The following is a 22,523-nucleotide window of genomic DNA, read 5'->3' as shown; positions in this document are numbered from 1 at the left end:
TTCATTTTATTTGGTTTTATTTCATTTCATTTTACTTTATTTTATTTCATTTTATTTTGTTTTATTTTATTTCATTTTATTTTGTTTTATTTTACTTTATGTTATTTTGTTTTCTTTTATTTCATTTAATTTAGTTTTATTTTGTTTCATTTTATTTTATTTCATTTTATTTCATTTTATTTTGTTTTATTTTATTTCATTTTACTTTATTTTATTTTATTTCATTTTGTTTTGTTTTATTCTATTTTATTTTATTTCATTTTATTTTGTTCTATTTCATTTCATTTTACTTTATTTTTTTATATTTCATTTTATTTTGTTTTATTCGTTTGGTTTTATGTTATCTGTTTAATTTTAATTTAATTTTATTTTACTTAATTTCAATCGGTTTTATTGGAATTTATTCTATTTTATGTTACTTTATTTTATTTTGGTTTATTTTATTTTATTTTATTTTATTTTATTTTATTTCATTATTTTATTTTATTTTATTTTTTTGTATTTAATTTTATTATATTTTATTTCATTATTTTATTTTATTTTATTTTAATTTAATTGGTTTTATTTGAATTTATTCTCTTTTATGTTACTTTATTTTGTTTAATTTTATTTTATTTTATTGCGTTTTATTTTATTTTATTTTATTTTATTTTATTATTTTTTTAAATTTACTTTAATTTAATTTTATTATTTTATTTCATTTTATTTTATTTTATTCTATTTCATTTTAATTCGTTTTATCAGAATTTATTGTACGTTACGTTACTTTAATTTGTTTTATTTTATTTTATTTCATTTCATTTTGTCTTATTTTATTTTATTGTATTGTATTTTATTATTTTATTTTATTTTATGGCCGCAGATCCTGCAGATCCTGGGGATCTTTGGGAATTCCCATGTCCCTCATTCCCATTTTTTCCCGTTTTCCCTGTGATCGGGTGCCGTGGCCGCAGATCCTGCAGATCCCAGGGATCTTTGGGAATTCCCATGTCCCTCATTCCCATTTTTCCGGGTTTTCCCAGTGATCGGGTGCCGTGGCCGCAGATCCCGGGGATCTTTGGGAATTCCACGATTTGGGATCACTCCCGTGTCCCTCATTCCCATTTTTCCCGTTTTCCCAGTGATCGGGTGCCGTGGCTGCAGATCCCGGGGATCTTTGGGAATTCCCGTGTCCCTCATTCCCATTTTTTCCCGTTTTCCCAGTGATCGGGTGCCGTGGCCGCAGATCCCGGGGATCTTTGGGAATTCCACGATTTGGGATCACTCCCGTGTCCCTCATTCCCATTTTTCCCGTTTTCCCAGTGATCGGGTGCCGTGGCTGCAGATCCCGGGGATCTTTGGGAATTCCCGTGTCCCTCATTCCCATTTTTTTCCCGTTTTCCCAGTGATCGGGTGCCGTGGCCGCAGATCCTGCAGATCTCCGGGATCTTTGGAATTCCCATGTCCCTCATTCCCATTTTTTCCCATTTTCCCAGTGATCGGGTGCCGTGGCTGCAGATCCCGCAGATCCCGGGGATCTTTGGGAATTCCTGTGTCCCTCATTCCCATTTTTCCGGGTTTCCCCAGTGATCGGCTGCCGTGCCTGCAGATCCTGCAGATCCCAGGGATCTTTGGGAATTCCCGTGTCCCTCATTCCCATTTTTCCGGGTTTTCCCAGTGATCGGGTGCCGTGGCCGCAGATCCCACAGATCCCGGGGATCTTGGGGAATTCCACGATTTGGGATCACTCCCGTGTCCCTCATTCCCATTTTTCCGGGTTTTCCCAGTGATCGGGTGCCGTGGCCGCAGATCCCGGGGATCTTTGGGAATTCCCATGTCCCTCATTCCCATTTTTCCGGGTTTTCCCAGTGATCGGGTGCCGTGGCCGCAGATCCCGGGGATCTTTTGGAATTCCACGATTTGGGATCACTCCCATGTCCCTCATTCCCATTTTTCCCGGGTTTTCCCAGTGATCGGGTGCCGTGGCCGCAGATCCCAGGGATCTTTGGGAATTCCCGTGTCCCTCATTCCCATTTTTCCCGTTTTTCCCAGTGATCGGGTGCCGTGGCCGCAGATCCCAGGGATCTTTGGGAATTCCCATGTCCCCTCATTCCCATTTTTCCCGTTTTCCCCAGTGATCGGGTGCCGTGCCTGAAGATCCTGCAGATCCCGGGGATCTTTGGGAATTCCCGTGTCCCTCATTCCCATTTTTCCCATTTTCCCAGTGATCGGGTGCCGTGCCTGAAGATCCTGCAGATCCCGGGGATCTTTGGGAATTCCACGATTTGGGATCACTCCCGTGTCCCTCATTCCCATTTTTCCGGGTTTTCCCAGTGATTGGGTGCCGTGGCCACAGATGCCGCAGGTCCCGGGGATCTTTGGGAATTCCCATGTCCCTCATTCCCATTTTTCCCCATTTTCCCAGTGATCGGGTGCCGTGGCTGCAGATCCTGCAGATCTCCGGGATCTTTGGGAATTCCATGATTTGGGATCACTCCCGTGTCCCTCATTCCCATTTTTTCCGGGTTTTCCCAGTGATCGGGTGCCGTGGCCGCAGATCCCGGGGATCTTTGGGAATTCCCGTGTCCCTCATTCCCATTTTTCCGGGTTTTCCCAGTGATCGGGTGCCGTGCCTGCAGATCCCGGGGATCTTTGGGAATTCCCGTGTCCCTCATTCCCATTTTTCCGGGTTTTCCCGGTGATCGGGTGCCGTGGCCGCAGATCCCGCAGATCCCGGGGATCTTTGGGAATTCCCATGTCCCTCATTCCCATTTTTCCCGGGTTTTCCCAGTGATCGGGTGCCGTGCCCACAGATCCTGCAGATCTCCGGGATCTTTGGGAATTCCACGATTTGGGATCACTCCCGTGTCCCTCATTCCCATTTTTCCGGGTTTTCCCAGTGATCGGGTGCCGTGGCCGCAGATCCCGCAGATCCCGGGGATCTTTGGGAATTCCCGTGTCCCTCATTCCCATTTTTTCCCATTTCCCCAGTGATCGGGTGCCGTGGCCGCAGATCCTGCAGATCCCAGGGATCTTTGGGAATTCCCATGTCCCTCATTCCCATTTTTCCGGGTTTTCCCAGTGATCGGGTGCCGTGGCCGCAGATCCTGCAGATCCCGGGGATCTTTGGGAATTCCCGTGTCCCTCATTCCCATTTTTCCGGGTTTTCCCAGTGATCGGGTGCTGTGGCCTCAGATCCTGCAGATCCCGGGGATCTTTGGGAATTCCCGTGTCCCTCATTCCCATTTTTTCCCGTTTTCCCAGTGATCGGGTGCCGTGCCTGAAGATCCCGCAGATCCCGGGGATCTTTGGGAATTCCCATGTCCCTCATTCCCATTTTTTTCCCGTTTTCCCAGTGAGCGGGTGCCGTGGCCGCAGATCCTGGGGATCTTTGGGAATTCCACGATTTGGGATCACTCCCGTGTCCCTCATTCCCATTTTTTTCCCGTTTCCCCAGTGATCGGGGGCCGTGGCCACAGATCCCGCAGATCCCGGGGATCTTTGGGAGTTCCCGTGTCCCTCATTCCCATTTTTTCCCGTTTTCCAAGTGATCGGGTGCCGTGGCCGCAGATCCTGCAGATCTCCAGGGATCTTTGGGAATTCCCGTGTCCCTCATTCCCATTTATTCCCGTTCTCCCAGTGATCGGGTGCCGTGCCTGAAGATCCCGCAGATCCCGGGGATCTTTGGGAATTCCCATGTCCCTCATTCCCATTTTTTCCCCGTTTCCCCAGTGATCGGGTGCCGTGGCCGCAGATCCCGCAGATCCCAGGGCTCTTTGGGAATTCCACGATTTGGGATCACTCCCATGTCCCTAATTCCCGTTTTTTTCCCGGGTGTTTCCCAGTGATCGGGTGCCGTGCCTGAAGATCCTGCAGATCTCTGGGATCTTTGGGAATTCCACGATTTGGGATCACTCCCATGTCCCTCATTCCCAATTTTTCCGGGTTTTCCCGGTGATCGGGGTGCCGTGGCCGCAGATCCTGCAGATCCCGGGGATCTTGGGAATTCCCGTGTCCCTCATTCCCATTTTTTCCCCGTTTTCCCCAGTGATCGGGTGCCGTGCCTGCAGATCCCGCAGGGTCCTGGGGATCTTTGGGAATTCCCATGTCCCTCATTCCCATTTTTTCCCATTTTCCCAAGGTGATCAGGTGCCCTGCCTGAAGATCCTGCAGATCCCGGGGCTCTTGGGGAATTCCACGATTTGGGATCGCTCCCATGTCCCTAATTCCCATTTTTTTCCCGGGTGTTTCCCAGTGAACGGGGTGCCGTGGCCGCAGGAGGCGCCGCGGCGCGGCAGCCGCACGTTCCAGTGCCGGATGCTGGTGCGGCCGCCGGACGAGGCGGGCGCGGAGCAGGCGGAGCTGCGGCAGCGCTACGAGGCCATGCAGTGCTTCACCGTCAGCCAGCCCCGCGCCTTCCAGGAGGAGGGAGAGGGGTGCGCCCCGGAGCGGGAGCGGCTGTGGGCTTGGGGGTTGGGGTGGGGATGGGGTCGGGATGGGATCGGGATGGGGTTGGGGGTTGGGATTGGATTGGGATGGGATTGGGGATGGGATCGGGATGGGATTGGGGTTGGGATTGGGGTTGGGGATGGGATTGGGATGGGATCGGGATGGGATTGGGGATGGGATTGGGATGGGATTGGGGTTGGGATTGGGGTTGGGTTGGGATTGGGGTTGGGATTGGAGTTGGGATGGGATTGGGGTTGGGATTGGGGTTGGGATTGGGGTTGGGATGGGATTGGAGTTGGGTTGGGATTGGGGTCGGGATGGGATTGGGGTTGGGATGGGATTGGGATGGGATTGGGGTTGGGATTGGGGTTGGGTTGGGATTGGGGTCGGGATGGGATCGGGATGGGATCGGGATGGGATCGGGATGGGATTGGGGTTGGGATGGGATTGGGGTTGGGATGGGATTGGGATCAGGATGGGATTGGGGTTTGGGTTGGGATTGGGGTTGAGATGGGATCGGGATGGGATTGGGGTTGGAGTTGGGGTTGGGATGGGGTCGGGATGGGATCGGGATGGGATTGGGGTCGAGATGGGATTCGAATGGGATTGGGGTTGGGATTGGAGTTGGGATGGGATTTGGGTCGGGATGGGATTGGGGTTGGAGTTGGGGTTGGGATGGGGTCGGGATGGGATCGGGATGGGATTGGGGTTGGGATTGGAGTTCGGGTTGGGATTGGGATGGGATCAGGATGGGATTGGGGTTGGGATTGGAGTTGGGATGGGATTGGGGTTGGGATTGGGATGGGATGGGATTGGGGTTGGGATCGGGATTGGGGTTGGGATTGGGACTGCAATTCGGGTTGGGCTTGGAGTTGGGATGGGATTGAGATGGGATCAGGATGGGATTGGGTTGGGATGGGATCGGGATGGGATTGGGATTAGGATTGGGATCGGGATTGGGTTTGTGATTGGGACTGGAATTCGTGTTGGGATTGGAGTTGGGATGGGATCGGGATGGCATCGGGATGGGATTTGGTTTGGGATTGGGATGGGATCGGGATGGGATTGGGTTCGGGATGGGATCGGGATGGGATTGGGGTTGGGATGGGATCGGGATGGGATTGGGGTTGGAGTTGGGGTTGGGATGGGGTCGGGATGGGATCGGGATGGGATTGGGGTTGAGATGGGATCGGGATGGGATTGGGGTTGGAGTTGGGGTTGGGATGGGGTCGGGATGGGATCGGGATGGGATTGGGGTCGAGATGGGATTCGAATGGGATTGGGGTTGGGATTGGAGTTGGGATGGGATTTGGGTCGGGATGGGATTGGGGTTGGAGTTGGGGTTGGGATGGGGTCGGGATGGGATCGGGATGGGATTGGGGTTGGGATTGGAGTTCGGGTTGGGATTGGGATGGGATCAGGATGGGATTGGGGTTGGGATTGGAGTTGGGATGGGATTGGGGTTGGGATTGGGATGGGATGGGATTGGGGTTGGGATCGGGATTGGGGTTGGGATTGGGACTGCAATTCGGGTTGGGCTTGGAGTTGGGATGGGATTGAGATGGGATCAGGATGGGATTGGGTTGGGATGGGATCGGGATGGGATTGGGATTAGGATTGGGATCGGGATTGGGTTTGTGATTGGGACTGGAATTCGTGTTGGGATTGGAGTTGGGATGGGATCGGGATGGCATCGGGATGGGATTTGGTTTGGGATTGGGATGGGATCGGGATGGGATTGGGTTCGGGATGGGATCGGGATGGGATTGGGGTTGGGATGGGATCGGGATGGGATTGGGATGGGATTGGGTTTGGGATTGGGATGGGATCGGGATGGGATCGGGATGGGATGGGGATGGGATTGGGGTTGGGATGGGATTGGGATGGCATCGGGATGGGATTGGGTTTGGGATTGGGATGGGATTGGGGTTGGGATTGGGATGGGATCGGGATGGGATTGGGTTTGGGATTGGGATGGAATCGGGATGGGATTGGGGTTGGGATTGGGTAGGGATCGGGATGGGATTGGGTTTGGGATTGGGATGGGATCGGGATGGGATTGGGGTTGGAATGGGATTGGGATTGGGATTGGGATTGGGATTGGGATGGGAATTCCGGTTGGGATTGGAGTTGGGATGGGATTGGGATGGGATCGGGATGGGATTGGGGTTGGGATTGGGATGGAATCGGGATGGGATTGGGGTTGGGATTGGGATGGGATCGGGATGGGATTGGGGTTGGGATTGGAGTTGGGATCGGATTGGGGTTGGGATGGGAATGCAGTGCAGGATTGGGATTGGGATGGGATTTGGGATGGAGTTGGGACGGGATGGGATGGAGCACAGTGGGGATGGACTGGGAATGCAGGCCCGGGATTGGGGTTGGGGTTGGGGTTGGGGTTGGGGATGCAGGCCCGGGATTGGGATTGGGATTGGGATTGGGATTGTGGTTGGGGTTGGGAATGCAGGCCCGGGATTGGGATTGGGATTGGGATTGGGGTTGGGGTTGGGAATGCAGGCCCAGGATAGGGATTGGGGTTGGGATTGGGATTGGGATTGGGGTTGGGGTTGGGAATGCAGGCCCGGGATTGGGATTAGGATTGGGGTTGGGCTTGGGAATGCAGGCCTGGGATTGGGATTGGGATTGGGATTGGGATTGGGAATGCAGGCCCGGGATTGGGATTGGGATTGGGATTGGGATTGGGATTGGGATTGGGAATGCAGGCCCGGGATTGGGATTGGGATTGGGATTGGGATTGGGATTGGGAATGCAGGCCCGGGATTGGGATTAGGATTGGGGTTGGGGTTGGGAATGCAGGCCCGGGATTGGGATTGGGATTGGGATTGGGATTGGGAATGCAGGCCCGGGATTGGGATTGGGGTTGGGATTGGGAATGCAGGCCCGGGATTGGGATTGGGATTGGGGTTGGGATTGGGAATGCAGGCCCGGGATTGGGATTGGGATTGGGGTTGGGATTGGGAATGCAGGCCCGGGATTGGGATTGGGATTGGGATTGGGATTGGGATTGGGATTGGGGTTGGGGTTGGGAATGCAGGCCCGGGATTGGGATTGGGATTGGGATTGGGATTTGGGTTGGGGTTGGGAATGCAGGCCTGGGATTGGGATTGGGATTGGGATTGGGATTTGGGTTGGGGTTGGGAATGCAGGCCCGGGATTGGGATTGGGATTGGGATTGGGACTGCGGACAGGGCCGGATCCCTCGTCGCTCCCCTGCTCCGAGTCCCCTTTTCCCTGCCCCGTCCATCTCTTCCCACCGCATCCCCGGGATGAATCCCCCAATTCCCGCAGGATCTCCTGCCCGGAAGGGCCAAATCCCGATGTTTTGGGACCAAATCCCAGCAATCCCCGCTTCAAGCTGGGATTCCATCATCCCAACTCCGCCGCATCCCAGAACCCTCCCCAGTTAAACCCCCCAAGCTTTTCCCAGGGAATTTCTGGGAATTCAATCCCGTTTCCTCAGCGGGGACGGAGAATTCCTCCAGGAAAACACTTCCAGGGCAGGGAATCGCATCCGGGGGCGGGGTTTGAGCTGGAAGCCGGGACGGTTCCGGCATTCCCGGTGTTTTTCCCGGTGTTTTTCCCAGATTTCCAGTCGTGTCTGATCTGCATCGCCCGGCGGTTGCCGCGCCCGGCCGCCCCGGCCCCGGCCGAGTCCTTCGTCACCAAGCAGGACACCACAGGTACATCCCAAACATTCCCGGGAATTCGGGACTCCGGGAAGGGTCTCCCTTCCCTTTTCCATCCCAGAATCCCATAAAAATCCCTCGGGATGGATCCTGAGTGTCCTGGGTCCCAGAATCCTGGGATGGTTTGGGATGGGATCCATGGGGCTTCAATCCCATCCCATTCCAGCCCCACAATCCCAGGTGGATCCAACTTTTCCTTGGACGCTCCCAGGAATTCTCTGGGAATTCCAGCCCAGCCGGGAATTCCTTCCCAAAAATCCCTCCCCTTTCCCAGGGAATTCCCTCCATTCCCAGCTCTCCCAGCCCGGCGTTGGATCCATCCCCATCCCAGCTCCTCTCTGGGAAGGAATTTTGGGAATTCCCTTGGAACCTTGGGGATCTCCCTTCCCTTTTCCATCCCCAAATCCCATAAAAATCCCTCGGGATGGAGCCTGAGTGTCCTGGGTCCCAGAATCCCGGGACAGTTTGGGATGGGATCCATGGGGCTTCAACCCCATCCCATTCCAGCCCTGAAATCCGAGGTGGATCCAACTTTTCCTTGGACACTTGCAGGAATTCTCTGGGAATTGCAGCCCAGCCGGGAATTCCTTCCTGAATCCCTCCCCTTTCCCAGGGAATTCCCTCCATTCCCATCTCTGCCAGCCCGGCGTTGGATCCATCCCCATCCCAGCTCCTCTCCGGAAAGGAATTTTGGGAATTCCCTTGGAACCTTGGGGATCTCCCTTCCCTTTTCCATCCCAGAATCCCATAAAAATCCCTCGGGATGGATCCTGAGTGTCCTGGGTCCCAGAATCCTGGGATGGTTTGGGATGGGATCCATGGGGCTTCAATCCAATCCCATTCCAGCCCCACAATCCCAGGTGGATCCAACTTTTCCTTGGACGCTCCCAGGAATTCTCTGGGAATTGCAGCCCAGCCGGGAATTCCTTCCCAAAATCCCTCCCCCTTCCCAGGGAATTCCCTCCATTCCCAGCTCTCCCAGCCCGGCGTTGGATCCATCCCCATCCCAGCTCCTCTCCGGGAAGGAATTTCAGGAATTCCCTTGGAACCTTGGGGATCTCCCTTCCCTTTTCCATCCCCGAATCCCATGAAAAGTCCCTCGGGATGGATTTTGACCCATCCCTGATCCAAGAATCCCAGAACCCTTCAGCCCCGTCCCACTCCCACCCCACCGCCCCATCCCTCGGGCCGCTCCCGTCGCCCCCACCTCCCCCCCGAATCCCCCCCCCGAATTCCCCTCCGTTCCCTCTCCTTTTCCCAGGAAAAATCATCTCCATCGACACCAGCTCGCTGCGCGCCGCCGGCCGGACGGGCTGGGAGGATCTGGTGCGGAAATGCATCTACGCCTTCTTCCAGCCCCAGGGCCGCGAGCCCTCCTACGCCAAGCAGCTCTTCCAGGAAGGTACCCGCTGCCTTTTCCCCGCGGGAATCCTCTCCCGGGAGAGAGCGGGGGCAAAAATCCACGGATTCTGGGGTCTTTTCCCGCCGGCTCGGGAAGCGCGCGGGAGAAGGCGGCGGCGGGGTTTTGGCGGGATCGGCGTGCGGGGGTTGTTTTTTGGGGAGCGCCCGGGGGTTTTTTTTGGGAGGAGGCGAGGGTAAGGTGGTTTTATTGTGAGGGGCGGTGAGGATTTGGGGTTGTTGAGGGGTTTTGGCGGGGTTTTTCCGTGTTTTTTTCTTGGAATTCAGCGGTTTTTCCCTCAGAGGATGCGGGGCACACAGCCTCGAGCCCCTCGGCGTCTTCACGCTGAGCGGCGGCTCCGTGCTGATTCTCCCTGGGTGCTTTCGGGAATTTTTGGGGTCGATTTAGAATTGAATTGGGGTTTTTGGGACTAGATTGGGATTTTTTTGGGATTTTCCGAGAAATTTCCTGAGATTTTCCTGGAATTCTGTGTGTTTCCCCTCAGTGATGACCCCAGCTCCACCCTCACCACCTCGCCCCCTAACGCTGAGCGATGGCTCTGTGCTGATTTTCCCTGGGTGCTTTCGGGAATTTTTGGGGTCGATTTAGAATTGAATTGGGGTTTTTGGGACTAGATTGGGATTTTTTTGGGATTTTCCGAGAAATTTCCTGAGATTTTCCTGGAATTCTGTGTGTTTCCCCTCAGTGAAGACCCCAGCACGACGTCGAGCCCCTGAGCGACGGCTCCGTGCTGATTCTCCCTGGGTCCTTTCGGGAATTTTTGGGGTCGATTTAGAATTTAATTGGGGTTTTTGGGATTAGATTGGGATTTTTTTGGGATTTTCCCAGAAATTTCCTGAGATTTCCCTGGAATTCCGTGTTTTTCTCCTTGGAGATGACCCTCAGCCCCTCGTCCCACCCACACTGAGTGACGGCTCAGTGCTGATGGTCTCTGGGTCCTTTTGGGAATTTTTGGAATGGATTTCCATTGCATTGGGGTTTTTGGGATTAGATTGGGATTTTCTCAGGATTTCGTCAGGATTTTTCCCAGGATTTTCCTGGAATTCCGTGTGTTTCCCCTCAGTGATGACCCCAGCTCCACCCTCACCACCTCGCCCCCTAACGCTGAGCGATGGCTCTGTGCTGATTTTCCCTGGGTCCTTTCGGGAATTTTTGGGGTCGATTTAGAATTGAATTGGGGTTTTTGGGATTAGATTGGGATTTTTTTGGGATTTTCCGAGAAATTTCCTGAGATTTTCCTGGAATTCTGTGTGTTTCCCCTCAGTGATGACCCCAGCTCCGCCCTCAGCCCCTCGCCCCCTCACGCTGAGCGACGGCTCCGTGCTGATTCTCCCTGGGTCCTTTTGGGAATTTTTGGGATTGATTTCCATTGAATTGTGGTTTTTGGGATTAGATTGGGATTTTTTGGGGATTTTCCCAGAAATTTCCCGAGATTTCCCTGGAATTCCGTGTGTTTGCCCTTAGTGATGACCCTCAGCCCCTCATCCCCTCATGCTGAGTGACGGCTCCGTGCTGATTCTCTCTGGGTCCTTTTGGGAATTTTTGGGATTGATTTCCATTGCATTGGGGTTTTTGGGATTAGATTGGGATTTTCTCAGGATTTTGTCAGGATTTTTCCCAGGATTTTCCTGGAATTCCGTGTGTTTCCCCTCAGTGAAGACCCCAGCAGGACGTCGAGCCCCTGAGCGATGGCTCCGTGCTGATTCTCCCTGGGTCCTTTTGGGAATTTTTGGGGTCAATTTAGAATTGAATTGGGGTTTTTGGGACTAGATTGGGATTTTTTTGGGATTTTTCCAGAAATTTCCTGAGATTTCCCTGGAATTCCGTGTTTTTCTCCTTGGAGATGACCCTCAGCCCCTCGTCCCACCCACGCTGAGCGACGGCTCCGTGCTGATTCTCCCTGGGTGCTTTTGGGAATTTTTGGGGTCAATTTAGAATTGAATTGGGGTTTTTGGGATTAGATTGGGATTTTTTTGGGGATTTTCCCAGAAATTTCCCGAGATTTCCCTGGAATTCCGTGTGTTTGCCCTTAGTGATGACCCTCAGCCCCTCATCCCCTAACGCTGAGCGACGGCTCCGTGCTGACTCTCCCTGGGTCCTTTCAGGAATTTTTGGGGTCGATTTAAAACTGAATTGGGGTTTTTGGGATTAGATCGGGATTTTTTGGGGATTTTCCCAGAAATTTCCCGAGATTTCCCTGGAATTCCGTGTGTTTGCCCTTAGTGATGACCCTCAGCCCCTCATCCCCTCATGCTGAGCAACGGCTCCGTGCTGATTCTCTCTGGGTCCTTTCGGGAATTTTTGGGATCAATTTCCATTGAATTGTGCTTTTTGGGATGACATTGGGATTTTCTCAGGATTTCGTCAGGTTTTTCCCAGGATTTTCCTGGAATTCCATGTGTTTCCCCTCAGTGAAGACCCCAGCACGACGTTGAGCCCCTCGGCGTCTTCACGCTGAGCGACGGCTCCATGCTGATTCTCCCTGGGTCCTTTTGGGAATTTTTGGGGTCGATTTAGAATTGAATTGGGGTTTTTGGGACTAGATTGGGATTTTTTTGGGATTTTCCCAGAAATTTCCTGCGATTTTCCTGGAATTCCGTGTGTTTCCCCTCAGTGATGACCCCAGCTCCGCCCTCAGCCCCTCACCCTTTCACGCTGAGTGACGGCTCAGTGCTGATGGTCTCTGGGTCCTTTCGGGAATTTTTGGGGTCGAATTAGAATTGGACTGGGGTTTTTGGGATTAGATTGGGATTTTCTCAGGATTTCGTCAGGATTTTTCCCAGGATTTTCCTGGAATTCCGTGTGTTTCCCCTCAGTGAAGACCCCAGCACGACGTCGAGCCCCTCGCCGTCTTCACGCTGAGCGATGGCTCCGTGCTGATTCTCCCTGGGTCCTTTAGGGAATTTTTGGGGTTGATTTATAATTGAATTGGGGTTTTGGGGACAAGATCGGGATTTTTTTGGGATTTTCCCAGAAATTTCCTGAGATTTCCCTGGAATTCCGTGTGTTTGCCCTTAGTGATGACCCTCAGCCCCTCATCCCCTCATGCTGAGCGACGGCTCCGTGCTGATTCTCCCTGGGTCCTTTTGGGAATTTTTGGGGTCGATTTAGAATTGAATTGGGGTTTTTGGGATTAGATTGGTGTTTTTTGGGGATTTTCTGAGAAATTTCCTGAGATTTCCCTGGAATTCCGTGTTTTTCTCCTTAGAGATGACCCTCAGCCCCTCGTCCCACCCACACTGAGCGACGGCTCAGTGCTGATGGTCTCTGGGTCCTTTTGGGAATTTTTGGGATTGATTTCCATTGCATTGGGGTTTTTGGGATTAGATTGGGATTTTCTCAGGATTTCGTCAGGTTTTTTCCCAGGATTTTCCTGGAATTCCGTGTGTTTCCCCTCAGTGGAGACCCCAGCACAATGTCGAGCCCCTCGGCGTCTTCACTCTGAGCGGCGGCTCCGTGCTGATTCTCCCTGGCTGCTTTCGGGAATTTTTGGGGTCGAATTAGAATTGAATTGGTGTTTTTGGGATTAGATTGGGATTTTTTGGGGATTTTCCGAGAAATTTCCTGAGATTTCCCTGGAATTCCGTGTGTTTCCCCTCAGTGATGACCCTCAGCCCCTCGTCCCACCCACGCTGAGTGACGGCTCCGTGCTGATGGTCTCTGGGTCCTTTTGGGAATTTTTGGAGTTGATTTCCATTGCATTGGGGTTTTTGGAATTAGATTGGGGTTTTTGGGGGGATTTTTTGGGATTTTCCCGTATTTTTCCCTGGAATTCCGTGTGTTTCCCCTCAGTGATGACGCGGGGCGCGGCCTTCAGCCCCTCGTACCGCTTCACGCTGAGCGACGGCTCCGTGCCGGATGTCCCTTTATCCTGTCAAGATTTTCAGGATTCTCATGGGATTTTGCTGGGGTTTTTTTGGATTTTCCCGTGCTTTTCCCTGGAATTCCGTGTGTCTCCCCTCAGTGATGACGCGGGGCGCGGCCTTCAGCCCCTCGTACCGCTTCACGCTGAGCGACAGCTCCGTGCTGATGGTCTCTGGGTCCTTTTGGGAATTTTTGGAGTTGATTTCCATTGCATTGTGGTTTTTGGAATTAGATTGGGGTTTTTGGGGGGATTTTTTTTGGATTTTCCCGTATTTTTCCCTGGAATTCCGTGTGTTTCCCCTCAGTGATGACGCGGGGCGCGGCCTTCAGCCCCTCGTACCGCTTCACGCTGAGCGACGGCTCCGTGCCGGGTGTCCCTTTATCCTGTCAAGATTTTCAGGATTCTCATGGGATTTTGCTGGGGTTTTTTGGGATTTTCCCACGTTTTTCCCTGGAATTCCGTGTGTTTCCCCTCAGTGATGACGCGGGGCGTGGCCTTCAGCCCCTCGTACCGCTTCACGCTGAGCGACGGCTCCGTGCTGATGGTCTCTGGGTCCTTTTGGGAATTTTTGGGATTGATTTCCATTGCATTGGGGTTTTTGGAATTAGATTGGGGTTTTTGGGGGGGTTTTTTGGGATTTTCCCATATTTTCCCCTGGAATTCCGTGTGTTTCCCCTCAGTGATGACGCGGGGCGCGGCCTTCAGCCCCTCGTACCGCTTCACGCTGAGCGACGGCTCCGTGCTGATGGTCTCTGGGTCCTTTTGGGAATTTTTGGGATTGATTTCCATTGCATTGGGGTTTTTGGAATTAGATTGGGGTTTTTGGGGGGATTTTTTTTGGATTTTCCCGTGCTTTTCCCTGGAATTCCGTGTGTTTCCCCTCAGTGATGACGCGGGGCGCGGCCTTCAGCCCCTCGTACCGCTTCACGCTGAGCGACGGCTCCGTGCCGGATGTCCCTTTATCCTGTCAAGATTTTCAGGATTCTCATGGGATTTTGCTGGGGTTTTTTGGGATTTTCCCACGTTTTTCCCTGGAATTCCGTGTGTTTCCCCTCAGTGATGACGCGGGGCGCGGCCTTCAGCCCCTCGTACCGCTTCACGCTGAGCGACGGCTCCGTGCTGATGGTCTCTGGGTCCTTTTGGGAATTTTTGGGATTGATTTCCATTGCATTGTGGTTTTTGGAATTAGATTGGGGTTTTTGGGGGGATTTTTTTTGGATTTTCCCGTGCTTTTCCCTGGAATTCCGTGTGTTTCCCCTCAGTGATGACGCGGGGCGCGGCCTTCAGCCCCTCGTACCGCTTCACGCTGAGCGACGGCTCCGTGCCGGATGTCCCTTTATCCTGTCAAGATTTTCAGGATTCTCATGGGATTTTGCTGGGGTTTTTTGGGATTTTCCCACGTTTTTCCCTGGAATTCCGTGTGTTTCCCCTCAGTGATGACGCGGGGCGCGGCCTTCAGCCCCTCGTACCGCTTCACGCTGAGCGACGGCTCCGTGCTGAGCGCCCACACCAAGTGCAAGCTCTGCTACCCCTCGAGCCCGGAGCTGCAGCCCTTCATCATGGGCATCCACGTCATCGACAGGTACGGCCCTTCCCGCAATTCCACGGGATTCCGCAGAATTCCATCGCCCCCCGCCCCCCGCAGAACTCCGTGGAATTCCCCGGAATTCCGGCCGGGAGCGGCGCCGGGGTTCACCCGGAGGGGGCAGGGATGAAGCTCCAGGCGCCGGTCCCGCTCTGGGTTTTTCCGGCTTTGTGATTTTATTTTCTTCCCGGTGTTTTTTCCCCGCTTCGGAGTTTTTTCCCGGCATTCCGGAGGTTTTGGGAATGTTGGTGTTTCCCAAGGAAAATTTTTCCAGGGGTTTTCAAACTCTGGGTGAGGAATTTTTTGCCGGAAATGCAGCTTTGACCTCGTCCAGGCATTGCCGGCTTGGGATTGGGATTTAAATTGGGATCGGGATTGGGATCAGGATTGGATCGTGTCTGGGACAGGGATTGGAATTAGGAATAAATTTATGATTAGTAATAGGACCGGGATTGGGATTGAGATTAGGATTTGGAATGGGATTAGGATTGGAATTGGGACAGGGATTAGGATTGTGATTAGAATTGGGATTGGGATCGGAATTGGGACTTGGACTGGGATTGGGATTGAGACTGGAATTAGGATTGGGATTGGGATCAGGATTGAGATTGGAATTAGGATTAAGTTTGGGATTGGGATTGGGTCTGGAATTGGGAGTGGGATTGGGATTAAGATTAGGATTGGGATTTGGATTGGAATTAGGATGAGGACTGGGATTTGGATTGGAATTAGGATTAGGACTGGGATTTAGATTGGGATTGGTCTAGAATTAGAATTGGGATTGGGGTTAGGATTGGAATTGGGATCGGGATCAGGATCAGGATTTGGATTGGGGTTAGGATTGGAATTGGGACGGGGATTAGGATTGTGATTAGAATTGGGATTGGGATCGGAATTGGGACTTGGACTGGGATTGGGATTGGAATTAGGATTGGGATTGGGATCAGGATTGTGATTGGAATTAGGATTAAGTTTGGGATTGGGATTGGGTCTGGAATTGGGAGTGGGATTGGGATTAAGATTAGGATTGGGATTTGGATTGGAATTAGGATGAGGACTGGGATTTAGATTGGGATGGGTCTAGAATTAGAATTGGGATTGGGGTTAGGATTGGAATTGGGATCGGGATCAGGATCAGGATCAGGATTGGGATTAAAATTAGGATTTGGATTGGGGTTAGGATTGGAATTGGGATGGGGATTAGGATTGGGATGAGAATCGGGATTGGGATTAGGATTGGGATTGGGATCCGGATTGTGATTGGAATTAGGATTAAGTTTGGGATTGGGATTGGGTCTGGAATTGGGAGTGGGATTGGGATTAAGATTAGGATTGGGATTTGGATTGGAATTAGGATGAGGACTGGGATTTAGATTGGGATTGGTCTAGAATTAGAATTGGGATTGGGGTTAGGATTGGAATTGGGATCGGGATCAGGATCAGGATTGGGATTGAAATTGGGATTTGGATTGGGGTTAGGATTGGAATTGGGATGGGGATTAGGATTGGGATTACAATTGGGACTAGGACTGGGATTGGAATTGGGATTAGGATTGGGATTTAGATTGGTATTGGTTTTGGGATTTGGATTGGAAAGGGGATCGGAATCAGGATTGGGATTGGGATTGGGACAAGGATTGGGATTGGGGTTCTGATTAGGATCAGGATCAGAATCAGGATCGGGATTGGGATTGCAATTAGGATTAGGATCAGCATCAGGATTGGAATTGGGATCTTCCCCTCCCAAGAATTTCTGTCGCAGTTCCTGGGAAAAACGATCCTCTGGAGATGCTGGAACGACCCCAGAAATGTGGGAAAACCGACTTTTCCCAGCGTGAGCGGGCTGGGATGGTGGGAACGCTGATCTGGGAATTCCAGACCCAGGAAAAGGGTCGGCGCAGCCGGAATTCCGAGCAGGGAATTTTTGGGATTCCTGCTGTTCTCAGAGCAGCATTTGGGAATTCCCGACCCGGAAAAAGGGTCGGCGCAGCCGGAATTCCGAGCAGGGAATTCTTGGGATTCCTCCTTCCAGCCGGAATTCCAAGAGGGGAATTTTTGGGATTCCTGCTGCCAGAACTGCTTCGGGGAACCCCAAAAACCGGGAAAACCCGATTTTTCCATGTTTTCTCCCCGACAGGGATCACGGAATTCTCTCCCCCCAGGACGCCCCCGCTCCAGGCATGGCCCTTCCCCGGGTGAATCCCAACGTTTCTCCGGCACCGGGAATGGCGCTGCCGGCTTCCCTCCCTCCATCCAACGGCTCCGTCATGGTCGCGCCCTCCCCTCATCCCGGGAATTCCGCCTCGGGCCAAGCGAATTTCGGGAATCCGCTGGGATCCACCGTTGCCTTAAGCCAAACTCCCGGGAATTCCCACCCTTTGTCCCACGGCAGCTCCCCCATGAACAGCCCCGGAATTCCGGCGCCGCAATTCCTGTCGCCGCGGCACCGCGGGAGCCCGGGCTTGATTCCCAGATCCCGCGCTCCTCCCGGGAATCCCTTCTCGCCATCCATGCACTCCCCGGCCTCCTCCTCCTCCTCCTCCTCGTCCTCCGGGAATTCCCGGCCTTTTCCCAGCGCTCCGGAGCCTCCGGCCAACGCGGGGTTTTTGAGGCAGCCGAGCTCCCAGAACTCTCCCGGCCGCGCCGCCGCCGGCAAAGCCGAACCCAAGGACGCCAAGGAGCTCTCCTCCATCCTCGGCGAGATGATCCAAGAGAACGCCGGCGCCGAGAAAACGCCGGAGCCGGGAATCCCGCACGGCTCCGAGGCGGCCGACGGCGCCGCGAAGGGCCCCCAGGGCACGAGCCACCGGCTGGTGCAGCTGCTGGCCAGCACGGCCGAGCAGCAGCTGCGGCACCACGCCGCCGCCGACGCCGCCGACGCCTCCAAGGATTCCCTGGCGTGCGCCGGGGTGGCCGGGAATCCCGGCGCGCCGGCGTGCCCGTCCTCGCACAGCTCGCTGACGGAGCGGCACAAGATCCTGCACCGGCTGCTGCAGGAGGGCAGCCCCTCCGACATCCCGGCCCTGGGCGGCGAGGAGAGGAAGGAGAACGCCGGGAGTTGCGGCGGGAGCTGCGGCGAGGCGGAGAAGAAGAAGGAATGCAAGGACCACCAGCTGCTCCGGTACCTCCTGGACAAGGACGAGAAGGAGGCGGGAGCGGCGCCGGCGGCGCTCGGCCCGGACGACGGCAAGGCCAAGGCGGAGAAGGGCGAGCCGGCCGAGCCGTGCGCGGCCGCCGGCCCCAAAATCCCGGCCGCCGACGAGGGCAAGGTGGAGGCGCCGGGACAGGTGGGTGGCGGAGAGTCCGGTTTCCCGGGAATTGTCCCGGGATTTGGCTTCCCGACGCCGGGGAATCCCGGAGATCCAACCTGAGGTGCCCCAAGTTTTCCTTGGACATTCCCAGGAATTTTCTGGGAATTGTCTTGGGATTTGGCTTCCCGACGCCGGGGAATCCTGGAGATCCATCTTGAGGTGCCCCAAGGTTTCCTTGGGCATTCCCAGGAATTTTCTGGGAATTGTCCCGGGATTTGGCTTCGCAGTGCCAGGGAATCCCGGAGATCCAACCTGAGGTGCCCCAAGGTTTCCTTGGGCATTCCCAGGGATTTTCTGGGAATTGTCCCGGGATTTGGCTTCCCGGTGCCGGGGAATCCTGGAGATCCAACTGGAGGTGCTCCAAGATTTCACTGGACATTCCCAGGAATTTTCTGGGAATTGTCCCGGGATTTGGCTTCGCAGTGCTGGGGAATCCCGGAGATCCATCTTGAGGTGCTCCAAGGTTTCCTTGGACATTCCCAGGGATTTTCTGGGAATTTTCCTGAATTCTGCTCCCCATTTCATGGAATCCTGGAGATCCATCTTGAGGTGCCCCAAGGTTTCCTTGGGCATTCCCAGGAATTTTCTGGAAATTTTCCTGGATTTGGCTTCCCGGTGCCGGGGAATCCCGGAGATCCATCTTGAGGCGCTCCAAGATTTCCTTGGATGTCCCAGAGATTCTCTGGGAATTGTCCCGGGATTTGGCTTCGCAGTGCCGGGGAATCCTGGAGATCCATCTTGAGGTGCTCCAAGGTTTCCCTGGACATTCCCAGAGATTACCTGGAAATTGTCCCGGGATTTGGCTTCCCGGTGCCGGGGAATCCCGGAGATCCAACCTGAGGTGCCCCAAGGTTTCCTTGGGCATTCCCAGGAATTTTCTGGGAATTGTCCCGGGATTTGGCTTCCCGACGCCGGGGAATCCCGGAGATGCAACCTGAGGTGCCCCAAGGTTTCCTTGAGCATTCCCAGGAATTTTCTGGGAATTTTCCTGGATTCTGCTCCCCATTCTCTTGGAATCCTGGAGATCCATCTGGAGGCGCTCCAAGATTTCCTTGGATGTCCCAGAGATTCTCTGGGAATTGTCCCGGGATTTGGCTTCGCAGTGCCAGGGAATCCTGGAGATCCATCTTGAGGTGCCCCAAGGTTTCCTTGGACATTCCCAGGAATTTTCTGGGAGTTGTCCTGGATTCCACTCCCCATTTTCATGGAATCCTGGAGATCCAACTTGAGGTGCTCCAAGGTTTCCTTGGACATTCCCCGGAATTTTCTGGGAATTTTCCTGAATTCCGCTCCCCATTTCATGGAATCCTGGAGATCCATCTTGAGGCGCCCCAAGGTTTCCTTGGACATTCCCAGGGATCTTCTGGGAATTGTCCCAGGATTTGGCTTCCCGGTGCCGGGGAATCCTGGAGATCCAACTGGAGGCGCTCCAAGGTTTCCTTGGACATTCCCAGGGATCTTCTGGGAATTGTCCCGGGATTTGGCTTCCCGGTGCCGGGGAATTCTGGAGATCTGGAATGGTTTGGGTGGGATTTATGGAGCTTTGGTCCCATCCCATTCCAAACTCACGGTCTTGAGGTGCTCCAGAATTTCCTTCAACATTCCCAAGGATTTTCTGGGAATTTTCCTGGATTCCGCTCCCCATTTTTATGGAATCCTGGAGATCTGGAATATTTTGGGAGGAATTTGTGGAGCTTTGATCCCATCCCATTCCGAAGTCACGATCTTGAGGTGCTCCAAGATTTCCTTGGACATTCCCAAGGATTTTCTGGGAATTTTCCTGGATTTGGCTTCAAATTTTCATGGAATCCTGGAGATCCGGCATATTTTGGGAGGGATTTGTGGAGTTTTGATCCAATCCCGCAATCTTGAGGTGCTCCAAGACTTCCTTGAACATTCCCAAGGATTTTCTGGGAATTCCAGCCAAACCTGGAATTCCTTCCCAAATCCCTCCCAAATTTTCGCGGTTTTTTGGGAATTTTGGGGGGATTTCTTAGGAATTCTTTGGGAATGTTGACCTTTTCTGTGGGATTTGTTGATTTTTGGGCGGGGATTTGGAGTTTGGAGTAAACTCTTAAAATTTGGGAATTCCGGGAATTTGAGCTCTGGCTGATTCCAGCATTTTCCCTTCTTTTCCCTGGGAATTTTGGGAACTCTGGGAATTTGGGATCCAGCTGATTCCAGGATTTTTCCTTCTTTTCCCTGGGAATTCTGGGAATTCGGGCTCTGGCCGAGTCCAGGATTTTCCCTTCTTTTTCTTGAGAATTTCAGGAATTTGGGATCTGCCTGATCCCAGGATTTTTCCCAGCTGATCCCAGGATTTTTCCCAGTTTATTCCGGGATTTTTCCCAGCTGATCCCAGACTTTTCCCCAGTTCATTCCACAATTTTTTCCAGCTGATCCCAGCATTTTTCCAGTTTATTCTGGGATTTTGCCCAGTTTATTCTGGGATTTTTCCCAGTTTATTCTGGGATTTTTCCCAGTTTATTCTGGGATTTTTCCCAGTTTATTCCGGCATTTTCCCCGACTGATCCCAGGATTTTTCCCATTCATTCTGGGATTTTTCCCATTTTTTTCCGGGATTTTCCCCAGCTGATCCCAGCCTTTTTCCCAGTTTACTCTGGGATTTTTCCCAGTTTATTCCAGGATTTTCCCCGACTGATCCCAGGATTTTTCCCACCTGATCCCAAGATTTTTCCCAGCTGATCCCACACTTTTTCCCAGATTATTCAGGAATTTTTCCCAGCTGATCCCAGGATTTTTTCCAGTTTATTCTGGGATTTTTCCCAGCTGATACCAGGCTTTTTCCCAGTTTATTCTGAGATTTTTCCCAGCTGATCCCAGACTTTTTCCCAGTTTATTCTGGGATTTTTCCCAGTTTATTCCGGGATTTTCCCTGGCTGATCCCAGGATTTTTCCAACTGATCCCAGGATTTTTCCCAGTTTATTCTGGGATTTTTCCCAGTTTATTCTGGGATTTTTCCCAGCTGATCCCAGGATTTTTCCCAGTTTATTCTGGAATTTTTCCCAGCTGATCCCAGGATTTTTCCCATTCATTCTGGGATTTTTCCCAGTTTATTCTGGGATTTTTCCCAGCTGATCCCAGACTTTTTCCCAGTTTATTCCGGGACTTTTCCCAGCTGATCCCAGGATTTTTCCCAGTTTATTCTGGGATTTTTCCCAGCTGATCCCAGGAGTTTTCCCATTCATTCTGGGATTTTTCCCAGTTTATTCTGGGATTTTTCCCAGTTGATCCCAGACTTTTTCCCAGTTTATTCCGGAATTTTTCCCAGCTGATCCCAGGATTTTTCCCAGTTTATTCCGGGATTTTTCCCAGCTGATCCCAGGATTTTTCCAACTGATCCCAGGATTTTTCCCATTCATTCCGGGATTTTTCCCAGTTTATTCCGGCATTTTCCCCGGCTGACCCCAGGATTTTTCCCATTCATTCCGGGATTTTTCCCAGTTTATTCCGGCATTTTCCCCGACTGATCCCAGGATTTTTCCCATTCATTCTGGGATTTTTCCCATTTTTTTCTGGGATTTTTCCCAGCTGATCCTAGGATTTTTCCCTCTTTCCCCGCAGTTCTCGGCCGAGCTGGAGCAGCTGGATCAGCTCCTCCCTTCCCTGGAAAAGTCAGCTCCGATTCCTGGGAACGACTCCGGAATATCCGGAATATCCGGAATATCCGGAGTGGCCGCAGTGACCCCTCTGCAGCCCAGCCCGGCCGCCAGAGCCCCCACAGGTACAGAAATTCCAGAAATCCTGGAAAATTTTCCCAATTTTCCTCCATTTCCCCCCCTTTTTTTCCCAATTCCCCCCTAATTTTCCCCATTTCCCCCCAATTTTCCTCATTTCCCCCATTTTGTTCCAGATTTCCCCAATTTTTCCCCATTTTCTCCCTAATTTTTCCCATTTTCCCTCATTATTCCTCATTTCCCCCCAGTTTCCCCCTTTTTTCCCATTTTCCCCCATTTCCCCCATTCCCTCCCAAGTCCCCCAAATTTCCTCCCAAATTTTCCACTTTCCCCCCAATTTTCCCAATTTCCCCCCAGTTTTCCCTTTTTCCCAATTTTCCCCATTTTCCCCACTAATTTTCATCATTTCCCCCCAAATTTTCCCCCTCATTTTCCCTCTTTTCCCTCTTAATTTTCCCCATTTTCCCCCATTTTCCCTTTTTTCCCACATTTTCCAAATTTTCCCCCA

General features: G+C 52.3%; 1 protein-coding gene across 1 annotated transcript in view; it reads left to right on the top strand.

Moving 5' to 3' along the window:
- Positions 1-22,523, top strand: part of NCOA1 (nuclear receptor coactivator 1) — a 60,268-nt gene that overhangs the window by 16,299 nt on the left and 21,446 nt on the right. The window contains 5 exon segments of the mRNA XM_068186664.1: positions 4,235-4,412; positions 8,032-8,129; positions 9,397-9,537; positions 14,855-15,002; positions 17,143-18,373. Coding sequence (XP_068042765.1) covers positions 4,235-4,412; positions 8,032-8,129; positions 9,397-9,537; positions 14,855-15,002; positions 17,143-18,373 — 1,796 coding nt within the window.

The sequence above is a fragment of the Anomalospiza imberbis genome, chromosome 3, assembly GCF_031753505.1.
Source record: "Anomalospiza imberbis isolate Cuckoo-Finch-1a 21T00152 chromosome 3, ASM3175350v1, whole genome shotgun sequence".
NCBI lineage: Eukaryota > Metazoa > Chordata > Aves > Passeriformes > Viduidae > Anomalospiza > Anomalospiza imberbis.
The sequence above is the reverse complement of the archived record's forward strand: the minus strand, read 5'-3'. Positions and strand labels throughout refer to the sequence as shown.